At 28.8% G+C, this 19,333-nt stretch overlaps 1 protein-coding gene and 1 long non-coding RNA gene across 2 annotated transcripts; one reads left to right on the top strand and one right to left on the bottom strand.

The window, feature by feature from the left end:
• Positions 1–3,152: 3,152 nt before the first annotated feature.
• LOC123902975 lies at positions 3,153–3,737 on the bottom strand. Its single transcript, XR_006807792.1, has 3 exons — positions 3,633–3,737; positions 3,442–3,511; positions 3,153–3,277 (listed from the first exon to the last, which is right to left on the bottom strand). It is a non-coding gene; the product is annotated as an uncharacterized LOC123902975 (long non-coding RNA).
• An 8,457-nt stretch (positions 3,738–12,194) lies between these two features.
• On the top strand, positions 12,195–14,158 carry LOC123911535 (heavy metal-associated isoprenylated plant protein 6-like). Its single transcript, XM_045962974.1, has 5 exons — positions 12,195–12,384; positions 12,545–12,680; positions 12,789–13,030; positions 13,123–13,201; positions 13,456–14,158. The coding sequence occupies exons 1-5, from the start codon at positions 12,376–12,378 to the stop codon at positions 13,977–13,979; spliced, it is 990 nt and encodes a 329-aa protein (XP_045818930.1). The 5' UTR covers positions 12,195–12,375; the 3' UTR covers positions 13,980–14,158.
• Positions 14,159–19,333: the final 5,175 nt, after the last annotated feature.

Here is a 19,333-nt window from a genome sequence, read left to right as displayed (position 1 = left end):
AACAAAAAAAGTTAAAATAATCTCATAATACCCATAGTAAAATAAATATGAAACAAAAATACCCTAAAAAAATTATTTGAATATATCTTATATTTGTTAATTTAATTTCCACATCAATATCCTCCAAATAAAATAAATATAGAACATCGTATAAATTATTGAAAAAAAATATGTCTTTGTGTTAATATATGAATAAAAATAACGTATTTATTGTAATACATGTGAAAAAATATATGCCCATGTAAATTATAAACACAAAAGTCTCACGTAAATTATAAAATAAAAATAGATTCCCGTCTTAATATATGAATATAAATATATAATCTTCATATAAATCAACAAAAAAAAAGTCATATATAAATAACAAAAAAAAAAAATGAACACAGACCCGATAAAAAATACAAAAAATAGATCAATGTATGAATATATGAGTAAAAATATAAAATCTCGTATAAATGTCTTAAAATAAAGCCCCCGAGCAAAAAAGTTAAATTAATTTCATAATATCTAAAGTAAAATAACTATGAAAAAAATAGGAAAATGCTAACTTGTTCCCTTAAAATTAATGTAACACATTTAATGATTTAAATAAAAAAATATTTTACTAAAATTCATGTGGTTAATTCAAGTTTAAATTTTCATAAATAAAATGCAGAAAAATTGATTATATAAAAAAAAATGCACAAAAATGAAGAGAATATTTTGATATTTGGATTCTTTAACATGTACTCTAAGAATTAACATGACCCAAATAATTAGTCACTAATTGCGGATATAATTTTTTATTAATTTAATCGTACACATTAATAGTCTACACTAATTTAATTGCGCGACATAATTTTTCTAATTTTGAGTTTTTAAGAGACTTGGGGTTGTTGTTGTTTAACTCCATGAACACGATGTACTGTGATGGGATCCTCTTCTTCTACTTTTCTATTATATGACTTTATTGGACAGTGCGAGTGTTCCGATTTTAGCATATCTTATGCCTTGAATAATAAAACCACCATATGTAATAAAAAATTATCATAAATAATGCATTCGACACAAACATTGAAATTAAAAAAAAAAGTTATATATGTCTACATCATAAATCAAATTACATTACATTGCAACAACTGGACATAAATCTCCAAAACGTAAAAGTAGCAAATTGAAAAGACAAACAAAACTATTAAAAAGCTTTTTAAAAAATAAAATTATTAAAAAACTTTTATTTACAATATAAAAATTAAAAACTTTTTCCTTACAATATAAAAAAATCATTTAGATAAATACTTCTTTTAATTAGTTTTTTATTTTATGTCAAAGATTAATACAAAATTATTTAGAGGATTTTATTTTATTCTTTGAATTCGAATTTACTATAATTATAGAGATTGATATTTCCATTTTTATTAAACAAAACGTGTGGCTAATTTACACCCAAATAAATATATTTCAATTTCATTTTTTTTTATTTGCTGGAAAAAATGAGCTAGTAAACATTTATTAGATTTAGAATTCTTTGAATTGTTGCCTTATATGATTTTAATTCATTCTATTTTATTGATGATTGAATCAATTAATTAATATCAATCAATTAATTGATATTATGAATATAGAAATGAAAAATGTATTTGCATTAAAAATATGCTAAAAACGTATTTTATTTAATTGGTTTAATAATCGTATTAATAGAAATTAATAGAAAATATGCTAAAAATATATTTGTATTACAAATAAGCTAATGCAACATAATGATATATATGGTAGTGCCAAAATAGCCTGTAGTACAAATTTTTTTGTTGCATTATAAATAAGTATAGTTTTTTTTTTGTGTGTATGTCAATTTTCATGACTTGTTATTTGGTCTATTTATAAAATTAAAAAATACAGCATGTTTTAAAATAATAAAATAAGGTTCTTTATTTTTTTTTTAATTTTAAAAAGTTCATTATGTTTGAAAGCTTTGAAATTCGTCCAAAAAAGAAATTTAGAATTTTAATTTGAAATACAAATAAATTTGAAAATTGGAAAGAAAAGGCATATGAGGCGTGACCCAAATACTCTATGTTTCTAGAATTAATTACTTATTATTAGACATGAGTACAAAAAGAGAATGCATCAATTATATTTCAAAATTATAGAAGGCCATTTGTGTAGAGATAATTTGAAATTATTGGCAATTATTATAGACAAATGAATTAATTGTCAAATGCATCGGAGAATAGAATGCATGAGAAGCAAGTATTTTATAGGAGAGAGAAAGATGAATAGGTCTGACTTTATTCATATTATAGATTATAGATTATAGATGGATTATCTTATGCATTTTTAAATTTAAACCATATAAAGAAATTCTTCAGTAAGTCCCCATCTAAATATTAAAATAAAACCATATTCTATATTTTGAAATTTTTTGATAAATTATCAAATAAAATTTAAAGAACTTTGAAATAGCATTTATCTTATGCATTTTTAAATTTAAACCATATAAAGAAATTCTTCAGTAAGTCCCCATCTAAATATTAAAATAAAACCATATTCTATATTTTGAAATTTTTTGATAAATTATCGAATAAAATTTAAAGAACTTTGAAATAGCATTTATTAGTATGCTACAACAAATATTATCTTTTATTTCCTAATTTTTGTTTTCATTGTTTGTATATTTTTACTGTACATTGTTTTATATCTTTTTGGTAAACCAAAGGTATCCTCCATGCCCAACTGCAGAGACTAATTCTCTCGAGATAACTGAGATCCATTTAAGAGATCGACCTCTCCCAACATTATTTTATATTTGATTGTTGACAAATATCTAAATATAATTTAAATATGTAATTTTTTTTATATATATTAACTATTAAGAACCATGTCAAAAAAAAAAAAACTATTAAGATATATAAATGGGACACGAAAAAAGAATATGACTAAATAAAGGAATAAATTACTTGTACCAGAAAAAAAAATTATTCATGTCAAAAAGAATAACTGAATGGGGAAGAAATTTCTACCAAAAAAATAAAATAAGGAAGAAACAACAAAATTGTGACCCACGTGATAATATCATTTTGATTACTTTTATCAAATATAAATTTTACATATAAATTTTTTTTAGTTATGTTACATATAAATAATAAGACATATAGCTTAAATTCTATCACGAACACAATCCTTCCACCACAATTCTTCTAACAATAACTGAGGTTAAGTCTTTAGTTGTTGTCAATGTTATGGGAGTTTCTCTTTACTGTTTGATCTTCGTATCATCTTCTTTTGGATCTTTTGGCCCCTTTAAATTTCAAAAAAAAAAAAAAGAGCAAAACAAAATCAGTTGAACCATTTGACTTAAATGTTCACACATCAAAAGGTAAATACATTAAAAATAAAATAGAGGAAAAACTTACGAATAATTGTTGCGTTTAAGAATTATAATTTATTGGTTACAAAGCTAACCTGATATTGTACATGTTTCTCCCATAATAAAATGCTAGCTTCCTTTCACCCATACTTGAATACGATTACCCTTAAAAATCAAATATAAAATTAAAATAGATTATTGAACAGGACTTGTACATTTGATTTAAAAAAACGCAAAAATATCAAATACATAAAAAAAAAAAGGAGTTTGGTTGAAAAAAACTTACATTCTTGTACATCATTTCCATTTCAATGGAAAATGATAATTTTCAAGAATCAAGATCTTTGACGTAACACAAATGCACGACACGAACCATCAGGTTCCAGCTCTCTTTCAAAGCATTGATCGAAGCAACAAAATCATATGATGAAGCCATGATATATTGTAAATAAGGTTGATGATGCAAAACTATTATATGGTTGTTTTGATCTTGATGAATATAAACTTGTTGTAGACAGTCTATTTATAGGTGTAAAGCTCTCAAATAATATGTTTAATGGTTTATGCGTGTCTTATATTTTTAAGTCGTAATCTTCAAAATTTAATTTCAACCAAAAATACATGAAATCGACATTATAGTGTAATTATGAAAATCGTATAAATTAGGTGGCATTATTATGAGAATGAATATTGTGATGTCATATACACTCATATACACTACATAAATATAAAAATATGATTGTGTAATAAATTAATTCCATAATTCCTCTAAATGATACATTCCTAAAAGCGAAGAGATAATGATACATTCCATATTTTTTTTATAAACTATTCCATGTTGAAAATTCTTATTATAGATAATGATACATTCCATTTTTTTTTTATAAGAATGATACTATCTCGTGTACACACAGCGAAGAGAATTAATGCCATAAAGTACCATATATCAAGGCTGCGTGACAATACTATTAATAATACTAATACCATAAACGGAATTGGAGAGATTAATGATAGTTTGACCAACTTGAATGGTTTACTCATTATTTTAATTACCATATATACAAAAACTATCATTAATATTATTAGTCAAAATTGATGCGATCCTTAATAATAGTAAACGATAACATTATATGGACAAATCCACTATTAAATGGTAAATTGATGCGATCCTTAATAATAGTAAACGATAACATGATATGGACAAAATTGAATAGGGGAATGAGTAATTGGACAAATCCACTATTAAATAGTAATACCCGCTCATTTTTGACGGATTTGAGAGACCCATTAGTTACATAAGCAAACATGAGGAATTGTGCATATCACGTAAATTTAATAGTAAATTTAATTGGAATTGTCCATTTTTCACGGTTTAACTTTAATTTTCCTGTTTTACCCATTTAATAGTAAATTCAGTAATTGCATCAATAAAAAAAAACGTGAGGAATTGAAGAGATAAACGTGAGGATAATAAGTAATCATGATAATAGCTGTATCATTTAATTGTAATATACGTACTTTAATATATATTCTTTAATGTTGTCAAAAAAAAAAAAATTCTTTAATCGGGATATACTTTAATATATATACACTAATAGCTGTATCATTCAGTAATTGCATCAATAAAAAAAACGTGAGGAATCTATAATTAGTGTGCAATTAAATGTGAGGAATGAGGTTGAATGAGGAGAGGAGAGAGAAAGGAAAATATGTCTGGCTTATTACATATTATGGGTTCTCTTAAGTCAATGATCAAACCCAATGAAAATTCTCTTCATGACCCAACAAATTTAGTTCATATCCCATGAAGGAATGAACTAAACTTGCAAAAATCAAACTAAATTAAGTCAATGGATCTCTCATATTGTGGTTGGTGGATAAATTCTTCATTTCAATAGACCTCCTTATTGATTTGTATTTTTTTTAGTTAGAAATCCCTTCATTATCTACATCTACATTTAAACAAAAGTTGAGGGTATCTTTTGTCTTTACCATATAAAACCCTAAGTTTTTACTTTTGAGTCTTAACAAAAATTTTCTTTAAGGATATAAGTTTACTAAACTTATATTGCAAAAAAAAAAAAAATTACTAAACTTAAATGTATAGTGAAAATATTTTTTAGACACAATCCAGCATTAACATTATATTTATTTTATATGTATATACATTTTTGAGTTTTTTTCATTTATTTTTTCTCTATTCTCGGTTACAACATCATTCGAGTTGTATTTTATACTGTTATAGTGTTTGACTTTTGTACGTGTCTATAATGCACATACCAAGTTCGTAAAACATAACCCGACTAACTGAAATTGTTATATTTAGCATTTCTTTTTTTATGGTTGGTTGATTCAAACCTAAAATTTTTATGTAGAAAATCTACTCATATTCTATGCATATTGTGCACAATCTAGTAGTATATTTTATTTTATGCATAAAATCAAACAATACCATGTGAATTATTATGACTTTGTTTCATTGCATTTGATCTATACAAATGTGCATAAAGAAATCTCAACCTAGGAATTTTCCCTATTACAGACCTACATATGCTTCCTTACAATCTGAGGTGGTCGTGGTCCCTAATAATGATGCATCATGATTAGCTAAGTTGTAGGAAAGTTCATGAGTGATCACTGTGTAGGACGCACATTCCGTGTATGTTTTACCCTTTTCCTCTTTAAGCTCTAACACATCCATTAAATGGCGGCGTATGTAGGAGCATCAGCATAGAAAGATTCCATATGATATCATTAATATGTTAAGAGTCTTATCATATGCCATTAATTTGAATTATTAATTTTTTTGCTTAGGACGAACCTTCCAACTCTGCATAAATCATACATGTGCGACAATCAGCATTGTCACATGATACTATTCATAAGAATATGTAACGTATTTTTAAAACCAACTCCAAAGGCAAGTAGACATCATAAACATGTGCTGTAGAGCTATAGCATCTTCATACATTAATTTAAATCTATTAAAGAGTTAATTTTTTTTTTTGAAGCAAAAGAGTTAATTATATATTGTCTATAATCTATATTACTAAAAACGTAATAGATAAGCACACACTACTAGAGCAATGTTCATTTTATGTAATACATTCCGCACAAATACTTAATCCTTTTTTACATGATAGACCTAATGTTGAGGCTTCAAATATTTGGGAACCCTGAGCGGTGGGTCTGTTTGCTCTGTCTTTGGACTGATCCTACAATTATATACATATTTTAACGGATTGGGTGAAAAACCCATCGTCGAAGTTGCTAAGTTTCAGGTGGTGTTTTTCACTTTTTCCATAAACAAAAAAGATTTTATAATTATAAAAATAAAAATCTTATAGTAAATTAAAATTAAAGTGGGACTTATGCACATTTTATATGTTTTGGTCATGTCATAAGACTAAATTATGCATAGTCAAAAAATAGAGACTAAATTATGTGAATCTTGGCAAAATCTGTGACTACACAGTATGAGAGGAGTTTGAATTGTACCTAAAATGCCAAAGAATTTGACTCATATTTTTCACACTTTAGTTGCAAGAGAAGTGTACTAAGAAAAGGGTTTGAGAATTCAGAAATTTGTATTATTTAATTAACATTTATCACATCATCACAAACGTATAACGAATATAGGCCACACGGGTTCCTTCCACGAAGTGATCAATTTGGTCCATATTGAGACAGACACTATTGTTGTTTCTCCAGAAAAAAGTACTAATGTTCATGTTCTCAGAATCTTGATGTAGACAAATTTTATTCCTCCTCATCCAATGCATGAACTTCCCTTACCAATTTACACGGCATTTCTCCAATTATCTTTAGCCTTTTATCCAACTCTATTGGAATATTACTATAGATCTTGTTAATTAATTAAATTAATATATTCACATTATTAATACATGATATTTTAATCCCCCTCAGCTTGTAGCATTTGTTTTTTTAAGAGGTAAAAAATAATTATATTAAAATAATTATATTTGTACCAAAAAAAAAATAATTATATTAAAATGCACAAAATATGTTAAAAGGTATCAAATACCAAAAAATTCGAAAAGAGTTCAAAGACAACTTATACATAATAGAATTTAAACACGTTAAATGATTAATCTACTGATGATTAAGATCAAACACCCAGTATTTTTTTCCGGCTTATAACCACCACCAAGACAAAACTTTAATCTTATCGATCAGAGTCTATAGAGAAACTATCCTATTCTTGAATAAACTGTCATTACACGATTTTCTGGACCCAACAACACACATTCGAAACAAGATCAGAAATCAAACCAACGTCTTTCCCAAATAAGTAAGGAGCCGCCAAATTGAGTTGCATGAGGGACAACTCCAAGTGGGAGAACCAAAGAAATTTCTAACCAATGAAGCACCTTGTACCACATAGCACAAAAAAAATCACATTCAAACACCAAGTGATTAGAACCCCACACCTCAATAAATTATCTTTTGTCGGCAAACGATTACTGAACAACCGTCGCGCGAAAAGAGAAATTTTAATAGGAATCAATTTGTTCCAAATCACCTCCTTGCAAGCCATTGATTCTACAAAATCCTGATGAGTTAGTCAATGATATACCCCACTAACCGTATAACCGTTAAAAGGGTCCGGATTCCGACGCTATATCTCACCCACATTAACTTGTAAAACAACATCCACCACCAAATTAACCTCCTCTCAACAAGTTGACCTCTCCCTTCTCTAACTCTAATCAAATCCTCCCACCAAATTATAAAAATTTTACATTAAAAAAAGTGATTTTAAAATGTTAAAAAAATTAAATGCACATATATAATTGAGTTATTTATTCGATCATGATTCATATACAAATTTTAACTTGTTTATTTGCTCATAATTTTTATTTAAAATTATTTGATTACTTATTTAAATTTTTTATTTATAAATTCAAAGTATTACAAAATAATTTTTTAAAAAAATTGTTTTACTAGAGCAATTATATCCTTTAAATATAATATATATCTTATCATATTATTATGAGGTACTAGTAAAAACATGAAATGATATTTATTGTTGGTGTTTTTGTATGTTGGCTTCATTTTGCTAAAACAAATATACTAGCAAGATGTTGGACTGAATGCTTAAGCATTGGATACGACATCCAGTGTGCTCATACAATGCTGCAACATTGGATACGACACCCAATGTGCTCTGGTTTCGCGTTTCTTGAAAGGTCTATTTTCGCGTGAGATCTCTGAAAGATTTGATTGAAGAATATATTCATGTTTTACTTGTGCGCCAAGTAGCGTCTTTCCTGATGTTCTAGAAGGCGGCCATGACCTAGTTTTGTTTCTAAACAAATAAACTATTTTAGGAAACAAAACATTTGATTCAAGAATATTCTTTGCTGGAACTTTAAGACCAGCTGTGATATGAAGCCCAAATTCAATACCTAGTCGTGCTAAGCTCAGACTATATATAGAAATGAGCTAAACCTAATTTGTGAACCGAAGCCATTGTTCATCAAAGATGTAGTCTTTAGGGTTTCGTATCTTGTAGCTACTCTCTAGGAGAGTTGGTATATGTGAACCACTCGGATTGTGAGATGTATCCTCACTCAGAAACCTTTAGGTAATGAGTTGAGTATTGTACATGGAGGAAGCTTGTAAGTAACTCATAATTGTGAACTTAGTCAAGGGTGTTGGCTAGGTATTAGTTTTATGGGAGTGTGACTCCTTGCAGATTGTTATCGATTGTAAACACATGTTGTGTTGATTGTGGGGAACTGAGCAGAGGTTCTGATATCTAGGAGTTCCTAGGTAGAAGTTGCACGGGTAGTGTCTAGGTCATAAGTCATAAACGGGGCGTTTATTGAGGGCTTTGAACATGGAACTATTATAGTGGATTTCCTTCATGGATTGATATCCCCCAGATTAGGTGACGTTGCACCGAACTGGGTTAACAACTCATCTGTGTTATTTACGTTCTGCACTTTATTATTATCTTGTCTGTACTGGTACAAGATGCTTTAACATCTGTCTCAACATCAGTATAGTATCGCTCCTGACAAGTGTTGGAGCATCGTGTAGAACATCTGCTATTTTATTTTAACTTGTCTATTGAGTTCTGTGTTGGTACGATGTTGGAACATCAGACCTAACATCTGTTACCAGCCTGCCGGAATTTCATTTATCATGTTTGTTATCATGGTTGTATCAAACACATGATAAGATAATTATTATTCTGCTTATATCATATCATTATCATGTTTTATATCATAGTATCATATTACTATATTATAAAGTCACTATGTTTGGTCTAGTGGTAGTGAATGATTTAGATAGTATGCATGATGTCCTAGGTTCAATCCTCCCATTGACAACATTGTAAACCAAAATATTACTATATTATTATATTATATCTTGTGCATAAAACGGAACCTTAATATATATTTTTTTTTTTTAATTTTTGAAGGAATATATGTTTTTTAATTAATATTAACAACAACATTTTGCATCATTAGTATACATTTGCTCCGCTTTGTAGTAAGGGTTGAAGATAATATCTAATCATACGCTAACCTTGATGTATAGAAAAATATACACCATACATCTAATCCATCACTATTGCCAATTATTAGTCGCAACTAGCAAAAGCAAAAAATTCACATCAAGACAAAAGCTTAATTGAAGTTGAGTGTTCCGTGCGAGCTTAAGCTAAAAAAAATCCATTACACATTCACAACACAAACTATATAGAGACAATTAATTGGGAGTGAAAAATAAAAAAGTTTCCCCATGGCTTGGCATGTACTACCATGATGCATGGTTATATTTTTCTTGAGTATTCAAGTCAAGAGTATCACTTTGTCACGATAAACACCACGATAATTGACGTTCATATTTTTCTTGTCCATTTATATTTTCCATAAACACCACGATATAATTGACGTTTTTTGTTTCTTGGTGATTTATTTCTCTCAAAAAATTTGTCTATGTAAAATCCACGATAATTCTCAAGCTATGTATGTACAAAGACAACAAAATTTGGAATAGAATTGTGTTAACTGTTAAGTGCTCCTTTTATTTATTATTTTCTCAATAGAAAATGCAACAAAAGCTAAGTGGTCCTTGCAACTTAATTTTTATGTTTACAATTAATACTTGGCCCATACTCTTCGATTTTTCAAACCTTGAAAATACTATGCTCTTCAAAATTTTCAACATTGACATACAGCAGACAAAATATAAGGATTGCAAGCGGTGTTGAATATCATACAGTAAATTTTTGAAAATGTACGTCAAATTAAAGGTTCATTATCAGTGTGGTTGTAGATATTTCAGAAAGTGAAACATATAGGTGCAATCACATTGAAGAGGTAGATAAGTATGAATTTGGTTCCTCAGTTGCAAGTGTGTCTGCCACCGCTTCAGCTGCATTATTTTCAGTCAATTGATTCATCTAAAGGTTGAGATATTTGACAAAAACTAACATTAAGATCTGTTTTGACAAGGAAAAAAATGACTTATATCTTAGGTTATACGTTAAAAGACTTGTTTAATAATAGTCTTTTCATCACTGGCTTATAACTTATTTTATTGATTTACTTATTTTTCAGATGATACTTCAAGTAGCTTATGAGCTTATAGGTTATCATTTTTTCTTCCACTTTTACCCTTTGTAATTTATTTTAGTGAATCATCTCATCTACTATGAACGACATAACTAAATGGTTCCTGCAAAAATGGTGATGTTTGAAGCTCAGGTATGGTGGGGAAAGAGTACCTGCAAAAATGTTAGTATTTTCAATGCTCAAGTCAGTGACAGCGCAAGATGGGCGTGTATGAAATGGATGAAATATGTGTACCTTGTGCAATAACGCATAAATAGAAGATAGTGAGAATAACCGTCTTGAGGGTTCCACACTGTGATTGTAATGGAGAGCAAATATCTCATGACAAGAGTCATTTGTCAGCTATGAGTAGTGTATCATAAGAGAGTAATGCACCTTATCTTAGGGACGAGGGTGAGTTGTCTTAGGCCTAGGACGTAAATGGGCTACCAACATTGTGGGCCTTGGTCCAGTCCAAAACAGTTGACCCCAAGTCCTTGCTGTGAAATATAGTAAGGATTTGAACGCACATAGGGCTGAAACGAGGATGACGTGGAGTGTCTTCTTACCAGGATATATTAAGTAATGTTGCTTCAATATCGTCCTCCTTTGCCGTAAGTGATCTTTATTGGTGCGGGTAAATGCGTGTTGTCTTTTCATATTTAAGTATATTTGGAGGAGTAATACTAGCGACACCTGGTTTATGGTGAAATGTTTCAAGGTTTTGATGGTTGACATGTGTCCTATTTTGGTTGTATTTCGAAGGTGTTTCTGACTGTTTGATCCTTCGCTTTGAGATATCCCACTCGACTTAAGAACTATTATAAATACCCTTTAGACATTTGGTATTTACTTTTAGTTTCCTTTACTTCCTCTATCAACTGCTCTAATTAAGTTGAAAATGGCGATCGCTCCAAAGTTTTCTCCTGATGTTTTTTTACTTTCTGGTTTCTACTTAGATATTGGGAACAAAATTCGTTTTCTTCAACTACTTTTTTTTTTACGAATAATGTATATTGTAAAAATACTAAAATAAATGTCCTAGCTCACAATTATGTGAGTTTAATTTTAGTAAATTATCACTTCATCTAAAACAAAAAAAAAACTAAAATAAATGTCTAAAAACAATAAATATACTTATAATTTAGCCTTTTACAATATATCATTATTATATCAAGGCATCGCTTAGCATCATCCATTCACGCGACATCATTATACTACATACATACATACATACATAACATAACATAACATATGGGCCGAAGCCATCCATGTATGACTATGACCCAACCAATCAAATAGCCCAACCACCGTTTCACTTCACTATATATATTTCCTCTCCTAACCTCTCTCTCCACTCTTCAAAATAAATCAACAACAAAATCTTATCTTAGCTACCACAATTCTATTATCTACCATATCCTATTACCAATCACACACATGGGAGAGGTTAGTTACTTGTTTAGTCTTAATTTAATTCCATTCCGTGTATATTCCCTTTACTCAATCAATAAGAATCATAATCACTTTAATCTTTTTCAAGATTCATGGAATTACTTTTTGTTTTTCTTGTCTCTAACATCTTTTTTTTTCATTTATATTACAACAGCAAAAGAATGAAACCGTTAAGAAAGCTGACGAAGGAACAAAGAAAGACGACAGTCCTGTTCCTGTCGTTTACAAACTCGACTTACATTGTGAAGGATGCATTAAAAAAATTAAACGAACCGTTCGTCATTTCGCTGGTAATTAATTTCAAACACCGAATCTATCTTCATCAATTTGTACCGATTCGTTCAATTCGTGATTCGAAATAGAGAATGTTAATTGACGAATTTTGAATATATATGCAGGTGTTGAATCCGTTAAAGCAGATCTACCTTCAAACAAAGTGACCGTTACCGGTAAATTTGACGCCGTCAAATTACAAGAGAAACTGGTTGAGAAATCTAAGAAGAAAGTTGAACTCCTAACACCGCCACCAAAAAAAGACGGCCCCGCCGCTGAGAAACCGGCAGAGAAGAAATCCGACGAGAAAAAACCTGAAGAGAAGAAAGCTGAAGAGAAAAAACCTGAAGAAAAAAAGCCTAAAGAGGTAATTTAATTTTTAAATTATTTATTTAATTCTTAATTTTCTTCATATGCTTAATTTCACTAACCGACTTTGTATTAATTAATTTATTTCAGAGTACGGTGGTTTTGAAGATCAGATTGCACTGTGACGGTTGCATTACGAAAATTAAAAAAATCATTATGAAGTTCAAAGGTGAGATAGTTGACCCTAATTTCTAAATTGTTTATAAAATTTAGTATAAAAAAAAATTGTTTATAACATTTAAAAGAAGAGAATACTCTTTATTATTATATTTTTTGGATAACTTATTTATCTAATATAGATTATATATGTGGATTATTATTTAACGAACTTATTTTTTTTTAGGAACAATATCTTATTGTTTTGATTTGATTAATTGTTAATTCGGTGGCTAATTAAGGATAATGTTATTGTTGTTTTAACAGGGGTTGAAACGGTGAAATTTGACGGAGACAAGGATTTAGTAACAGTGAAAGGAACAATGGAACCGAAGGATTTGATAGAGTATCTGAAAGAGAAACTGAAGAGAAACGTTGATATGGTTCCACCGAAGAAAGAAGAAGAGAAGAAAGAAAAAGAAGGTGGTGGAGAAAAGAAAGAGAAAGACGGTGGAGGTGAAAAGAAAGAGAAAAAAGATGGTGAGAAGAAAGTGGACGGTGGAGATCAAGCGAAGGTGGAAGTTAATAAAATGGAGTATCAGTACCCGATGCAGTCTCCAATGTATTGGTATGAGGGACAAAGTAGTAATTATGCTATGGATCAGTATCAACCTGGGTATGGTGGTGGTGATCATCATTATGATCAACAACAACAACATTATATGATGAATAATAATCATGGTGGTGGTTATCCTATGCAGCCACCTCAAGTACCGTATTACATGCACCCTAGTCATCCTCCACCACAGATGTTCAGTGACGAGAATCCCAACGCCTGTTCGCTTATGTGATGAATGAGAATGATATGCTGATTTTTCAGAAGTTTTTTGATCTTAGTGTATTCACGTACACACGGACACAATACGTACGCATGGTGTAATTTGTATATAAGTATATAGTATTAATTCGAGAGATAATTCTGTATTATCAATTTTATTATTAACATATGCTATAGAGAATTTTTATGATATATGGTAGAATTTAATTTGCAAATTGCAATATTTGTTGGTTTTATTATTATTATTATATATTAATGATAATTGTATTGACCGCTTAAGCTGGCCGGAGAATCTGTCCAGATTTGGAAGAGAACAAATAAATCGTGAATTGTTCTTTGTTCTGTTTAATTTTTTTTTATATCAATATAAAAAAGTGCTAGTTATTGAATAAAATTTTGAAGATTCTATGAATATTTTGTTTGTGGTGTACTGGTGTTTCTGCACATAGTTTTGTTTCGACTGATGTTATTTGTAAGAAAAATGTTATTTTTTTTAATAAGCTAAAATGAGATATATATTAATAAACAATTTTCTCAGTACAGGGTATGCTAAGAACGACTAAAAATATTTACAAAGAGTCGCGAAAAGAACCGTACAAATCAAACAAAGCCCAAACAAAGTAAAGGATCAGACCACCAGCTATGGTAATTTGAGACTAAAGTCACATTCGACGTCTTCAACCACCTATAGGAGAACAACTTGATCTTATCCAATAATTGATGAGAAGTACTTGTTGAGCCGCCGTATAATCTATGATTTCTTTCCGTCCAAATAATCCAAACACAAGCGAGCCAAATCAGCTGCATAAAAGACCGTCGAGCACGAGAACCACTTGCTGAAAAAGTGAACTGAACAAAATGATCACCCAAAAAAAAAAGTTATTTAAACACATATTTTTAACAAAAATACAACAAAAGTACATTTTTAGCTTTTTTAATAATATTTGTATGTTTCGATAACCGTGCTATGAGTAAATAGAATATCATGTCGTATTTTTGTTTAACTTTTTGATGTTGATATAACATTGCTCTACTTGTAATGCAATGTGAAAAGCGTTTTTTTTTTTGTTTTATAAAACATTAACGTGCAGATACATCACATGACAATTATGACATCCCAACTATATTGGCACTCCATAATCATCACCTATCATTTGCAGCACCCTAATAAATTTATTAAAAAGAAAGATAAAAGAGACAAACTTGGGAGGACTAGACCAAAACCCAAGGAAACAAAAATACAAGGAACCTGTCACTGCCTCACTAAAAACCTTTCCTAGAAAACCCCAAGGGATAAATAAAACCAAGGATAAGGGAAAAAGAGTGCAATGGATTTAATGAAATCTAAAAGACGGAATACCCATTAAATTACTAATATAATCTCCTTGAAAGCGTTAGTATTATTTTACTCGAGATATTTTTTCTTATGGAATAGTAGTACTATCTTTATCTTTAAATGAACATCCTCCAGTTTTGAATATATTTAAAAATAATTTATTAGATTTATTAAACAAAGGATTATGTTAACATGTGCCCTAAGGACACATGATAAAATATCTTAATATAAAAAATTTATACTACATCCGTCTCTAATTATACGATCTTGTTTGACAAAAATATACTATTCATTTATCTTGTTTTGACCTTATTTTTTTAATAATATATAAATGTAAATATTAGCATATAAGATCTTGTTCAATTTGTTTTGATGAGTATTTTCAAAATATTAAATTTTTATTATTTTTACTAATAGACAATCAAAGATATTACTGATTAAAATTGTGCATTGACATATGTGCAGTGGTCAAAGTCAAACATGATCTTATAATTAGGAACGGGGGTAATATTTTTAATAATGTAAAAAAATTTATGTTTAAAAGTAAAAATACACAAGTTTCAAGATATTATTTCTACATTTGTTTCATTATCATGTACCCTTAAGGTACATCTTAACGTTCTCTTTGAATAAACTATATATTTGAACAAAGAAATAGTTTAGATATATACTTTATTCAATGAATTTAATTTAATTTAATTTTTCTCTGGTATTGTTTTTTAATAAATCAAAAAGCTAATTGTGATATTTAAACGTGTTAATAAAGTATCAATTTTATTTTTGTCAAAAAAAGGTATCAACTTTATTTACTAAAAAAAAACTACCAACTTTATTGATTAAAAATTATGGATTTTTTTTTCTATTAAGTGTAAATTTGCATATGTTTTTTTTTTTTATGGAATAAATTGCATATATTGAGAAGTTTAAATAGTAAACCGTCCTGTGAGCTTAACTCAATTGGTAGGACATTGCATTATATTTATATATCTAGGGGTCGGAGTTTCAACTCCGATCATCCCACTTATCCACATTTAAGGGTGAAATTTATAAGCATTAGATTAGTGATCGTGTAGGTTCGATCCTCAACTTCATTGTAAATAAAAAAAGTTTAAATAGTAAATTTTGTAGCGGTAATTGTGCATTTTATAATAAATATATTAAATTTTTAATCAATAATTATTATCATTATTGTATATATGTTTATAATTTTATAAAAAACATCTCATACGAAAATTTAGAATTTTTTAACATAAGATAAATTATTTAAGAATTTTTATGTGAAAAAATTAAAAATTTCATATTTAATTGATCCCTTGTAAAAAAATTCATCCCTTATTAAAAATATTTATTTAATCCTGCAAAAGATATTCATATAATACATGAATGCAATTTTTTTTAAAATTTTGAATATATACAAGCGTTGACCAAAAAACAGAGACTAAAAATTATGACCAAATATATTTGAGGAACCAAAACTTGTTGAAATATTTTGTATAGGAACTAAAAATAAAATTTGAAATATTTATAGATACCAAAAATATATTTAACCCTTAAATAAAATCTAAAATTCATAAAACTTCTTATAAAATAAAAAACTTAAGAGTGACTTATATTTAAGGAAGGACAAAACTTATATCAAGTTCCATACATCCTGTTTTTGCTGTTATCCAACCAAATTAAAACATGTGGATTAACCTTTAATGAGTTCACGGTTTCCGTCTTCCCTAACCTACCTTCACGATGACTTTTTTTAACAAAAAAACAAACTTAACCAGATCTTTCCAACCCATACTACCCAAAACACCAAGCGAATTAGAAGAGCTAGTCACTATGTTGTCGAATTCGGAAACCAACAAGTCAACAACAATATTCTGATTCACTTTTCTGAAATTGATTTTTGTGTGATATAGTTTTGCTTATACAGATGAATTGAAACTTATGTTCTCATGAATCCTGATGATGTGTGTGATTAGAACTCCACGGAGAGGATGTGAGCGTCAGTGGAAAGTCTTAGAAACATAGTGCATCAACAGATTTTGATGATTCAGTCTGTCAAACTTAACGAAGGGTTAAACGAAAGAGTGCACATGTTATATTTCTATTGGAGAACAACAATAACTGGATGTATGGAACTGAACATAAATTTTCTCCTTTAAGGAAATATTTCCATATTAGATAAATTTTATTTGTGGGACTATATAAATTGGAAAGTCACCTAACAATGTTTTACCTAAAACAAAAAAGTCACCAAACAATGCGGTTACTTTTCTTTTGTCTTCTTCAAATCTAATTAACGGTTGAAAACAACATGCATTTTTTTTTTTTTGATAAGCAAAACAACATGCATTTGGATTTAGTGGTGGTTGTTGACTACGTCATGCTAACATAGAATATTGTATAGTACTTTCTATTTATAATAGGAAAATTTTAAATGGTGTTGGTGGGAAAATGGTTAAAAAAATAAAAATGATAATATAATTTTGAAAATAATATATTCAATATTTTTAATTTTTTTTAACACATTTTGTTAATTTTTTTTTTTACATCCCGACACATTAACTCAAATAAAGAATTGAAAGAAAATTAAATAATTAAGGACGTAATATTAATTAATTTATTTTAGAAAGGAAAAATTGTGAGTTATTTTTACGTTATTATTCTTCATTAAATTATAATATAGAAAAGATTAATTAAAAAATTGAAAAAAGCGAAAATAACAAATACTTGGAAGATTGTTATAACATGTGCTCTTATGTGCTCCAAGGGCATGTGTTAATGAAGCAAATGTATAAATTATTTTTATTTTTGGCGTTATTCAGATAACCTCTGCGCTCAACTGCAAAGATTAATCTTTCAAGCCTTGTGGGAACCATATAGGTGCCAAACTCCCCATAAGAGTTTTAACACTATTGTATGCCTAAGCCAGTGATCAAACCCAATATATACCTTGGTTAAATTAAAAGAGATATGCTTCATCTCATCTAAGTGTTCTTAAGTAAATATATAAATTATTTTTTGGAACTTGTGCATTTTAACTTTTCAAACATTAAATTTATTGCATTATTAAATGCAAATTTTCTAAATTAAGATACCTTTAACATGTTAACATCCAAATACTTAGGCATTTCTTTGGCACTTGATTAAGCAACTATGAAGAAAACTTTAATTTCAATCATTTTGTCAGAGTTTTAATCGAGGTTGATCTTAATTCTGATCTACGTGAAAGAATTATTGTTGAAGGGAATGATTTTGATTTTTACGTGGATGTTGAGTATGACAAACTTCCTCTTTTATGTAACTTATGTCAGATTCTACAGCAAGTTCTTTTTGAACAAATCAAAATGAGATATATATATTAACATAAAACAGCCCCCAGAACAAACCCAAAGCGCGACATATTGTTAATGCTTCAAATGTTGAGAATCTTAGAATTGAGTTTTTTTGGGCCTAACTCATCCTTACAAAACCGGCTTGTAAGGTGAGGATTGCCTCTAGTATATAAACACTTAGTCAGACCATATCGCAACCGATGTGGGACTTCTTAACAGAGAAGCCGCTTAAAGGTTTTGTTCCAAATATTGCTGCTGATTGTAGTAAAATTGTTGTAGAAATAGACTGTCCTATTGATATATTATAAAGTCTAAAGAGGTTATGAGTTCTATATTTGTAAGAGACTTCTTAAATCATGAGAAAGAGATTTTTTTTGGGGGCAAGGTAAGCACTATTTTTTTTTTTTGTGACAAATATTAACCACTACTTAAGAGAATAAGATTTGCTCAAACTAATGTGAATTAACAGCGATAAGTTGTTTCAAGTGTAACTCAGATGATAACTACCAGTGATATTATTAGAGTGATCGAAATTCGAACCCTAAATTTCACGTTTCTTCACACTTAAATGTATGAGTCTTGTCATTAAAACTACTATAACAACGATAAGTTGCATGTGAAGTACATAGGTACTACTATTGCAACTTTACATATAAATGGCAGTACACATTTCAAACGAAGCAACGTCTGTGACATTGAAGA

The sequence above is a fragment of the Trifolium pratense genome, linkage group LG1 (genome assembly GCF_020283565.1).
Source record: "Trifolium pratense cultivar HEN17-A07 linkage group LG1, ARS_RC_1.1, whole genome shotgun sequence".
In the NCBI taxonomy this organism is placed as follows: Eukaryota; Viridiplantae; Streptophyta; class Magnoliopsida; order Fabales; family Fabaceae; genus Trifolium; species Trifolium pratense.
This window is presented reverse-complemented; position numbering and strand designations above follow the sequence as displayed.

Coding starts and splice junctions, on each gene's coding strand:
- LOC123911535 (XM_045962974.1), top strand. Junction 13,031..13,122: donor AAGAAAAAAAGCCTAAAGAG/GTAATTTAATTT, acceptor AATTTATTTCAG/AGTACGGTGGTTTTGAAGAT. Junction 13,202..13,455: donor AATCATTATGAAGTTCAAAG/GTGAGATAGTTG, acceptor TTGTTTTAACAG/GGGTTGAAACGGTGAAATTT.